General features: G+C 35.9%; 1 protein-coding gene across 2 annotated transcripts in view; it reads right to left on the reverse strand.

Annotated features, from left to right (window-relative positions):
• Positions 1–5,291: 5,291 nt before the first annotated feature.
• LOC107694116 (tyrosine-protein kinase RYK-like) overlaps positions 5,292–11,765 on the reverse strand; it is a 56,776-nt gene continuing 50,302 nt past the window's right edge. For both annotated transcript variants that reach the window (XM_016493719.1, XM_016493717.1), the window contains 4 exons: positions 9,633–9,742; positions 9,039–9,198; positions 6,133–6,269; positions 5,292–5,479 (listed from right to left, as the gene is read on the reverse strand). In XM_016493719.1, the coding sequence (XP_016349205.1) occupies positions 5,368–5,479; positions 6,133–6,269; positions 9,039–9,198; positions 9,633–9,742 (519 nt within the window). In that variant the 3' untranslated portion in view covers positions 5,292–5,367. The remainder of the gene's footprint in view (positions 5,480–6,132; positions 6,270–9,038; positions 9,199–9,632; positions 9,743–11,765) is intronic.

Genomic DNA, 11,765 nt, shown 5'->3' on the forward strand with positions numbered 1-11,765 from the left:
GGTAAGGAATCTGTGCAAACACGTATCATAAACAGTGTAAATAATTTAACTGGATTCAGTTTAATGACACCGGAGGAGAACAGGAGTATAGGCCACTTTTGCTTTTCTGTTTGTAAGCATGGCGTTATTTCACTGAACGCATTTGTAATAATGAATTTGACATAAGTGTTTCTTACTCATTTCTAAAATAACGTTATCTATTATCAAATTCCATATTTTAAAATAATATACATTTTTAAATATGAAAATGATGACGTTTAAGATGAGTAGATCCAGTGATCTGTGAACAGATGTAGGCTAGCCCATTTAGCCCTCTTTATTTCTGAATACGGTACATTAATTACATGTACGCATAACTGAAGAATAATAATGCTGATTAAACAGTAGCAGGCCTACATCTTTTTGTTTACTCAGTGTACGCTATACAGTATGTTAATTTAACTAAAACATACACATATGGCAAAACTGACCCAAATAATGGTATTAATATAACACCTGCAATATAAATCCAAAAACCTTATACTGCATTATCTATTTGAACTCCAAATCACTGTTTATTAAGGGAGTTAAGATAAAATTGTTGCTATTTGCATGCTATAATCATTTAGTTCTTTCTTAAGGACTTGGTATCAGTAATTACATAGTAGCTGTCTTTGTGAGTTTTAAATTGAAGTAGTCTGTGTGTCAAGTGATTTTTGCTCCACTGCTTTTACAGTAGCAAATCTTCAGTAGTTTTTAACAGCACTTTCAAATAAAGTCACAATGAACTCCTGAATCAGATTATTACAGGCAGACACCACACGGTTGCTGGAGCATGAGTTATTTACAATGACATTCCAAAGCACAATTAAGGATTGGAGGTGTTATGCTGTAGGCCTACTCTTTGCCTAACGGAATAGAAACTTGCAGTGTAATTACGACCAAACCAGAAAGTCCAATTCTCCTACTCTAATGCTCGCTGTGTCATACTGACGTTCATGCCTGAAGCCCATGTGAGTCTTTGTCCATTACTGCACTATAGGGGGTCAAAGTCCTACAACCTGATACAAGCAGAAGACATTTTCTGTATTGCAAGATATATTGAAAAATGTTTTCTTTAATTTATCTTTAGAGGTTTAGAATTTTCTAATGGCCTTCCCCTGGGCCTCAAGTCTCCATTGTTCTGTAGTCAAGTGAAGCAAAACCTTGGAAATGAGTAAGATTTGGCACAAGAGATCTCACTGAAGTGGCCATAAATGTTACATCACAGCTACGTCTCATTGAAATTCATTGTTGTAACATTGTTCTTTTCTGACAAGTTTCCAAGAAGTACTTAGACTGCCATTATGACAGAGCTATTCTAGGGGTAGTTTACCCCAAAATAAAAAGTTGTAATTTACTTCCAGTCATTTATTACACTTTGTTGCAAACCTGTGACTTATTTTTTTTCTGCGGAGCACAATAAAACAAAAGTCCGTGGGGTCCATGTTGTTTGGACTTCAGCATTTTTCTAAATATCATATTTTGTGTTCTGCAGGAAGAAAAAAATAATGGATAGCTCACCCAAAAATGAAAATTCTGTCATCAATTGCTCACCCTCAGGTTTTGCTCATCTTGAAGATATTTTAATGAAACCTGAGATTTTTTGTCCCTCGGTTCAAAGTCAATCCCCCTAAGATGTTCATGCTTCCAAAAGTTCTTAAAACACTGTAAAAGTAATCCATTTATTTAAAGTTTAATTCAAGTCTTCTGAAGAGACACCGCCACTTTAAAATGATGAACAGATTTAATTGCAGTGCTGCAGCAGTGTGAGATTATTGCTCTTAAATTTAGATAATTTCACCTCTTAATGGTGTTTTTAACTGTACTGGTCAAGCTAATGTTTTGATGTAGGGGGCTGATTGATAGCCTGCTGTATAGGCTGAAGTTATTCAGTATCATGCAAATTCTGTTATACGAACGTTTCACCGTATAGATCATTTTAGCATCTTATTTATATTTCAGATAAATCAAGAATGTTTGCACTGACAAAACTTTTGATGCTTTTTTATGTGTTATTGTTATTAGAGTTGCTAGGCACCACCAAAAAGTACATGCAGATCCAGTAGCTAGAACAGCAGGGAAATGAGAAAGGATTGTAGTTGTCATATTAGCAATAGCAGCTTACTACCGTTTCTGGACAGAATGTTTCTCCTCCCTCTGTTCAAGAGAGACCATTGAGGAAACTCTCCACCCAAAATACCCATCATGTTGGCATTCATAAATACAGCAGCAAGCAGTAATTCTTGGGCCCAAGTACGTCAGATGCAAAGTGACAAGCTAAGCAAGCATGGCAGGGAGCATCAGAGCAGTACAATGAAAGGCTATTTTTCAACATCTGCTTTTGCTGTCATTTACTCAGCAATATTATTAAAACTAGTTAAATGATACAGAATAACACCAAAAATATTACAATACTAATACTCTTTCCATTTTTGACAAAAAAAAAAAAAAAAGCATTTCAGCATAACATTATGTAAAAATGAAAAATTTATTCTGACCTGTATTACTAAAAATATAAAAGAATTTCACTTCCTTACAAACACTTCTTGACAAATGGGTAAAACCTAGTGGTTTGAAGGATAGTGATAAAATCTAAAGTTTTAAAATTATTAAGTTCATATTTTGAGACTGAGCTGTGATCCTTAAATAGTCTTTTAACATGTCATTAAATTATTATTGTTCAAAATATGCCTAAAGAATTTTTATTTTTATTTTATTTCTTTACATATAAAATAATTACACTGAATGGCATTTTAGTGGGTGCATATCATGGTAAAAAAGACAACAACAAAACAGGACATTCTGATGGTTGGGGAAAAAAGTAAGTTACATTACACTTATGTTTGATGCTTGAAAACCCTTCTCCTCATTGACCAATAAACACTGATCAACACACTTAAATAGAGCACATCAAATATGGCAAACGTAAGCTTGATTGTACTTGCTTGATGTCCAAGAACCAGTGATGTTTTGTTTAACTTGGATTTCTTGTACGAACTTCCTCTTTATGAACATTTAAAAGACTGAACGTTTTGGGGGAATGGCCTTTTAATGAAGGCACAGAAATCTGTTTTCATTACAAAAAAAAAAAATCATTAAAAAAAGTGTTTCAAAGAGAAACAAAAGCCTCGAGTTTGGAATGACACGAAGGTGTGTAAATGACAGATTTTAGATTTTTCATTCAACAATGGAAACAGTCATTGTAGAGCTCCATTAAAATGAAATGCTATACCAGCAATAATACTGTGAAATTGGCATCATATGATAGAGAATAGAAATTGTAGAACAAGCATTCAAGTGATCATCTACTTAAAACACAATTAATCATTTTTTTAAAAGCTTATTGTACGCTAGTACCTGAACAAAAGGTTAACACTCCCCACAGTGCCTTCTTTTGAAATCTTACCATGGAAAAAGAAAGGAGTGGTTATGAAAATACAGGTCAGTTATACCAGACACATTATTTTTTTCTTAAGAAACAATATCTAACCTTTTATATTGCTACATTGCTACGTAGATAGGTGTGCATGCATTTATATAAGTTTAAGACACATTTGTTGAATATATTTTGCCATTAGCAAAGATTAAACTGTATATTATACAGAATAAAGCATGTCAGAACCAGGGAAAGAAAAACAGTATCTCTGAATAGTGTGATAATTTGTCTAAGCCACTACTCCAATTTAAGACTAAGCATATTCAGCCTTCAAAAAAAAAAAAAAAGTGACTTTCCATTACACCATTACATAAAACGGAAAACTTTTTTAGAGGTTTTACCCTCTTAGTGGGTGCAACAAACCAACAGATGTTTTCTTTTTCTTTGCATGACATCAAAAACAATAAAAAGAAACATAAGTTATATCATAGCTTTAGGAATGCTAATATTTCTTTACAATTTTATATACAAATGTGTACTTTTATATTAAAATGCCATCAGAAATGCAGTGAAACGTACCATCATGCATTTAATAAAAAACATTTGAAATAGCTAACTTTCAGCTATGAAAAAATATAGTTCACTGATAGAATCAGTAGTTAAGCTTCAAAAAAAAAAAAAAAACACAGTCAAATTACAGTGAATAAAGATTGCACAAATATGTAGTCTGCCAGCCCACAAATTACTGATAGCCTTTTGGCTGCTCTGTCAAGATAAACATTTGCACAATGTTTAAAAGCACAACACTTATGACACCAGAGTAGGGGAAACTATTGCAAAATTGTTCCATTCAGAATAGTTCACAACAGCTTTGATCACTAAAAATAGATGCTTCTATTGTATCAAGTATTAAGAGGGGTCGAAAAAGTTTGCATATAGGTTTAAAACCATCCTCCAGACCAAATCATACATTAAAGGCAACAAACACCAACACTAAAACTGAGATCCCATTTTATTTAGAGGCCTCATTTAATTGATAGGTATGAATTCAGTTTACACAAAACCCTTTAAAAAAGTCAACATGCAGTGATCACAAGGATAGAAAGAAGAGCCTATAGATGGAGAACAAAGGATCTGAAATTGTGTCTAGGCCGTACACTTCAAATATTCACAGTGACTCATGTTTCTTTTCTTGTCCATGTATTCATACGGATTTAAACATACAAGGAAGGCATTGTTCTGACACAGAACAGTCAAACATCAAAAGCTTTAGGAATCTGAAAAAACCCTGTACCAAAGTCCAGTTTGACTTGCAGGATCCCAACATGCTGCTTCAAACCTCCATGACCACCTCATAATTTAAGGAGGTAAAGCTTATGGTCAGCTGTAGGGGCTCCACCATCTTTAGTCCCAAAAGGAAAAAAAAAAAAACTTGCCTTTTTCAGAATCTAGTTTACGTACCAATAGCCGTGCCCAGGATGAGGCATTTTTTCTGCACATTTAATGCAGTGGAGACATGTTCTCTTTTTAAAACAAATAAATGCACGACCAAATGCAGTGGAGATGAAGCTCCTCTCACTGAAATCTATGAAAATCTATGTACAGATTACTCCGAGCAATATTTAAAATATCCAAAAGGAAATTACCAGACCTTTAGGTCAATTTCTTGTCATTTCTATTATTATGAAAAAGAAAAAAAGCTTCTTCGTGAAACAAAGAGAACAGCAGCTTCCTGTGGACACCCTAATACCAGCATTCCAAACAAGTGTGGATGATATTCATGAGAATCCGAAACAGTCCTTGATATTCACGCAGCTGTGATATACAAAAGATACTGACCTCCAAACCAAGCCACATTTCATATCGCATGAAACAAAAGCACTTTACAAAAATCTTATAAAGTAAGGCACTGCATTAACTTTCACTCTCTGGAATAGTGCTGTTCAACAACTCAGCTGGTTTGAGCGAGTTTAGACGTAGGCCCCTAAAGCAGCGTGGAACTCAGTGAGGCATTGGACGAGCTGTTGGAATTTTGGTCTCTCCTCCAGATCCAAGGCCCAGCAACAGGCCATCACTGCAAATCTGAAACAGAGAACATCTTCATATAAACAAAACATTTACATTTATCAGATCGGTGACTGATGAAGCCGTAGCAGATTGGTCAAAGAAGAAAAATACTTTTTGGTCTTGATTACAGCTGACAGCAGCAACGTTTGAAAAGGGCTTGAGTGAAAGTTGAGATCGCCTTATCGCTCAGTTTCTATTCAGGCTTTCCAACACACAAGGCAAGCCACAGAGCTGTGATCCAATGCTGATTAGCTTTTCCTGCGTTCTCTAAACTGTGTTCCGGCGAGTGTGCGTAAGACAATAAATCTTGCTGTGTTTGGGTCACTGACATGGTCAACAGCGCTCGTTACGTTGTCATTCCTGGCTGGTCCGGTCACCGCGGCTCCGGTTCCCTAGCTATTGCAGGATGCCGATAAGGTTGAGATTGTGCGGACTTGTATTCGGATCAAACTGTCCATTTCATTTTCTAAAGGTTTCCTTACAAATTCATCAAGATTTAAGAAAGCAGTTGTTACTGATACTTTGGGAGCACTGCCAGTCACTCAGTAACACAAGTTCACGAGAGTTTATTCATTTTGCAATATTAACTCGGCACATGTTATTTTAAAATAAATATTTATTCTGAAATTTATTCAAATACAGAAGTTAAATGTTTGAACCAAACTCACAGTTCATCGGGGCAGTTGATGGGTTGTGCTATTCTGTAGCCGTCCTTCAGATAGGCAGCCATCTCGAAGGGGTCGATGTCAACATAAGGAGTCTGTCCCAAGGTCATCAGCTCCCAGAGAGTAACCCCAAAAGCCCACTGTAAGGAAGCAACACGCAAGAGCTCAGAGCAGGCTGACTGAAATAGAAAGATGATCCCTCCCTTTCGACAAGTGATGAGATCACTTGAGCCGGACGTTATTTAGTAAACAAACAGATAGCGTTTACAGATCAGTATTTGAATGCAGAAAGAAATTCCTATTAAAATCTTCATATAGGAAATATGGGAAGCTTCTTGGAGAGTTTCACAGATGATGGGGGGAGTCAGAATCCAGGTATTTATGATCAAATAAGAATAAGATGTTTTTAAAAATGCTGTTTTTAAGATTCATGTTCACAACATCTTTAAGGACAATTTATTAGTGCTATTTTTAAATCAAAACATGAATAAACATTTCAAAATATAATCTTTAGTTAATACAAATTACTTGGTTTTAAGTGGTTTTATTATTATCATCCATTTATATTAATATAAAATTATATTTATTAATATAAAACTGGTCAAATAAAGAATTATTGGCTTATCTGCATTAGTCAGAATTTTAAATATCAGTGCATTCCTTAAAACGGAGAATCATGACAAATCATGTAACTGCAGAAACGCATATAAATATGAGACTGTTCCAAAAGGGAAAAAAGGGCCCCTATCTGGATTTGTTTGAGCCATGAGGTCCCCGTTAGGCCATTTTAGGGCCACTGGAAGTATTCTGGAAACAAAGCATTCCAGTAACACAAAAGAAGGAAATGTGGTTTCTTTCCATTGATTTTGGACACAATCACAGCTTGTTCACTGAGATATTTAAGATGCTTCAAATCAAATAAATAAGCCGCCATGCCTATTTAACATGCATAAAGATGTTTGTTCAACATCATTAGCTATGAAACAAACTGAAGTGCAAATTAGTGTAATTACAGCTCTTGTTATAAATAATGTTCAAGTCAATCAAGTTGATTAGATGTCAGTCAATAATCTTGGATATAAAAAGCAACGAGACTATAAAAAGCTGCATTACTTTCAGTGCAAACAGTTCTATATGTGTCTGCCCTTCAGGGAGATGTGTTGGAAAATGCTAAACAGTAAAAGTACTGTAAAAAAAAAAACTATGTTTGCGCTTGAGGGCAACACACTTGACTGCAGAATGCGCTTGAAATTAATTCTCCCTATTCATTAAAAGACAATCATGCCCATCTTTCCTTTCTAGTCATTTAAAAACAGACAGGCTTCTTTACATATAAAAGGATGTTGTCTTCCGCACTTAATGTGTTTTTTGTTTGTTGGTTGTTGAGAGGCTATGAGAGGTAAAATTGGGCGCAGATCAAAGTTGACATCCACTGGTGATCTGGCATTTTGTCTTAAGTCTCAATGGGTGGGTGATATCCTGCACTACCGGCCCTTGCGGTAAACAAATCTCCTGCGTATCCTAGTAAATGAGTACATTTCCATACCAGGCCACTGCTCATCACCAGCTCCTATTGTATTATAATAAACAGCGCTTTAATAATTGTTCCTGGCATGAGGGCAGCACCAGCTACTATTGTTCTGTTAGATTGAAAGGATGCAGAGGTCAGATCGCTGACAGGTTTTGGCCCGGTGTGTCATTTATGAGGCATCCAGGCGGCGTTCAGTCCTTCCTGACTGTCTAGGGTGGGTTGTTTCCTTGGCACTTTGAGTGAGACAGACGGGAACGTACAGTGTGTTGCCAGACAAACACAGTTTTCTCCCCCATTCACTTTTCCCAGAAATACAAAAATGTGCCAGTGCTGAGTTTGGTTAAAAGGATAGCTCACCCAAAAATGCAAATTCGGTCCTCGTTTACTCACTTTTATGTTGTTTTGACCCACACATTTTTTTTCAAGGCAGAAATTAAGATATTTTTCATGAAATGAGACATTACTGTCCCTCCACTGAAAGTCCATGACACCAAAACTTTGATTCTTCACAAGCATCAACAAAACATTATATATAAGCAATCGATGGTAATAGAGTGGTTTAATCTGTATTTGCTTGATGCACAAGCTTACTGGTTCTTGCATGCTTCTCATGCATCAAGAAAGCATATTTGATCTTTATTTACCATATTTGTTGTGCTCCATGTATGTGCATTTATCAATATTCATATGTGAATAAAAGCCTAAATTAAATCAGTTTACCATATAAAGTGATCATATCTATTCAGAAGACTTCATAAGCATGATTCATAGTTTGTTTTTTTTTTGACAATGTCTTTATGAACTCTGTGAAGCATTAATGTTCTGATGTAATGGTCTTTCAACAGAGTAACAGAAAACATTCAGTCTTTGGAGTTTGGAACGACATGCGAGTAAGTAAATGGTGGTAATTTCATTTGAGTGAACTCTCCCTTTACCTTGCACTGTGCGCATATACTTGCGAAATTCTCTGAAATTTGATTGTACACCTATTACAGGACTATTATTCTGAATATAAACATATTAGGGAAATTCAAATGGGTGTTAACTGTGATATTGCTGAATGCAGCTGACAAAACAGGCCTCAACAAGTTCATGGGCACCTGAAGCATGATTACGGTAATTGTCAGCAATAACAATGCACGATGGAGCAGACCGTATGACATCAAAGAAGTTACGTAATTTTAAATCTGTTACCAGGTTTTTACCAGTGCCATAAGAAAATACTAAAAGGGTACAACATTCTTTTATAGGCAAATTATCCATAGGAAGAGAAAAACAATACATTAGAGAACACCTGCTGCTGGTATGAAACAAAATATTATGTGAGTGCATGTTTCAGTCTGTTGCAAAAAAGGCATAAAGAAGCAGCGACTCTTACCACATCACTGGCACTAGAGAAGTCATTGTTAAGCAAACTCTCCAAAGCCATCCAGCGAACGGGTCGGTTCTCATTGTCCCCGAGGCAGTGGTAGTCCATGGGGAAGAGATCACGGGCCAGCGCATTGTCTGTGATCTTCACTTGCATACTGTTATCAATTCTACAACAATAAATAAATAATTTTAAAAAACTAATTAAAAAAATAAATATATATATACAGGTGCATCTCAATAAATTAGAATGTCGTGGAAAAGTTAATTTATTTCAGTAATTCAACTCAAATTGTGAAACTTCTAATGCAAATGGATGATAAAGAATGCATGGCGAGAATAAATAAATAAATGAAATGATTTACGCTTCATTCAATATTTTTCTTTTATTCATTTGGCAATTATCAATGACATAAATGCGATAATGCACATCTGAACAGTCATTATCATAACAATTGCAATAACGACTGTTCGACTGTACATTATCTTTTTTTATAGCCAATGCCAATATGTAACACTTGGTGCAGCTTTATACTGACGCGTGAAAGACAGTTGATGTAAAATGGTAACTAGTAGGAGAACATGAGGTAAAAATGGAACTTACACACAGTTTCTGGCAGCCAGGTCTTTGTGAATAACCTCTCTCCGTGCCAGATAGCTCATCCCACATGAAATCTGTATTGCCATGTGGACCAGGTCTTGTTGAGAGATTGCCTGTGTGGGTAACACAAGAGAGAGAGAGTGGACTAAATGGCTATGTGACCAATAAGACATTTTAAGGGTCACTTGGAGCCTAAAAAATGTTGTACATTTTAATAAGAGGTCCAGCAAGAGAAACCAAAAGACACAAAAAGTGAGATGCATGACAAGTGGGTAAGCAGATGCTTGTGGTTATGCTTCACCTCTTTGGAAACCAGACTTGATGGAGCAACAAGTTCCTCTGCTGAATCTCATTTGGTAGGAAGAGTCTGGTGTCTGATGTAATGACAGTTACCTCACTAAACGTAAACATCCTTTAACTCTTTAGAGGGAGTGGCTCAACTGCAGGCATCCTTGTATAATCTATCTTGAGTCAGACACAACAAGAAACCCTGGGTGCTAACTGACAAGTTCATAACATGATGAGTGGCTTTTCAGATGAACTATACACAAGGCTTTAGAACAAAATAATTGCAGTGTATGACAAACTCGGGTGTCAGATGAGTTCGATGGTGCATGCTCATTCCCGTTTGTTCAGTGTGAATTTGGTTAGACAGAATTGTTTACTCAAGAGAGAAGACATGTCGAACATGTAGAAGGTAGGGATGGGTCAATGAGAGTGTCTTTTAAATCTCAACCTTTTCAACTTTTTAGCTGTCATGCCTTAAGGGGGACCGATTTAGACACGTAACTTCTCTGAGAGGGTGTGCTTTAGTGTGCCAGCAGTTAACAGCAAGTGTGTTTCTGTCAACATGCTAAACCCCTCTTTGAGAAGTCAAGATTGCAATTTATTCCCATTTGCAAATCACTCGAGAGCAATGATTTAGTTAGAAATGCACAGATATTAAAATAATACATGTCCAATATTTCAGTGTAAAAAAATATAACTAAAAGCGCTTTTAAAGTGCTACAAGTGAATTTAGGCATCACATTCTTTTTTATGTACAATATGGAAAATATTCATTTTGACTGCAAAGGTAATCTAAAAGTAAAAACAGGAGAATTACCATGCACAATTAAGTATACAACACTGGCTGATATACAATCATTTAAAATTATATTCTCACAATGGCTGCATTTATTTGATCTGAATATTTGAATATTGTGAAATATTATTAGAACTTAAATTGACTGTTTTCTGATGTGATGTGATTTTCTGATATGAATCGTAATTTATTCCCGTGATGCCAAAGTCTTCAGTGACACACGATCCTTCAGAAATCATTCTAATATGATGATTTAGGGATCAAGAAACTTTTTTTTCTATATTTATATTGAAAACAGTTGTGCTGCTTAAAGGGTTAGTTCACCCCAAAATGAAAATTATGTAACTAATTACTCACCCTCATGTCGTTCCAAACCCATAAGACATTCATTCATCTTCGGAACACGAATGAAGATATTTTTGATGAAATGTGAGCGCTCTCAGACCCTGCATAGACAGCAACGCAACTGTAATGTTCCCAGGTCCAGAAATGTAGTAAGGACATCGGTAAAACAGTCCATGTGACATCAGTGGCTCAACTTCACTTTTTGAGCGCAACTACTTTTTGAGCGCAAAGAAAACAAAAAATGTTTTCTAAAAAAAAAAACACTTTATTTAACAATTCTTCTCCCCCGAGTTACGTCTTCTGCCATTTTGGAGACGTGGATTTCCTTTGCTCTTGCACAAAACCGGACGCGCGCGTTCAGATACACGCTGCTCTCGCCCCGAGAGAGTGCGTGCGCTTAAAACATGTCTCTCCTCTCACTCAAACTGTGTCCTCTGCACTCTCAAATCTCTCTGTGCTCATGCACTATAGATATTAATTATTTTCGCACCTGAATCTTAAATCTTAAAATGTCTGATTTAAGACAGAACAAAAATAGATGTAAATGATGCAAGATATAATACAATAAATGCTCTAGCATCGCTGTTTGGACATTTATTTTTTAAAATCCAGTGTTTGTTTTCAGTTCCGATTTTTTTTTCATGAAAATCCACTTAATATTAGCTACACATTCAATGGCACTCTCCTCTAAAACAGTGAATATACAG

This window comes from Sinocyclocheilus anshuiensis, unplaced genomic scaffold, assembly GCF_001515605.1.
Source record: "Sinocyclocheilus anshuiensis isolate Anshui unplaced genomic scaffold, SAMN03320099.WGS_v1.1 scaffold1530, whole genome shotgun sequence".
NCBI classification, from domain to species: Eukaryota; Metazoa; Chordata; class Actinopteri; order Cypriniformes; family Cyprinidae; genus Sinocyclocheilus; species Sinocyclocheilus anshuiensis.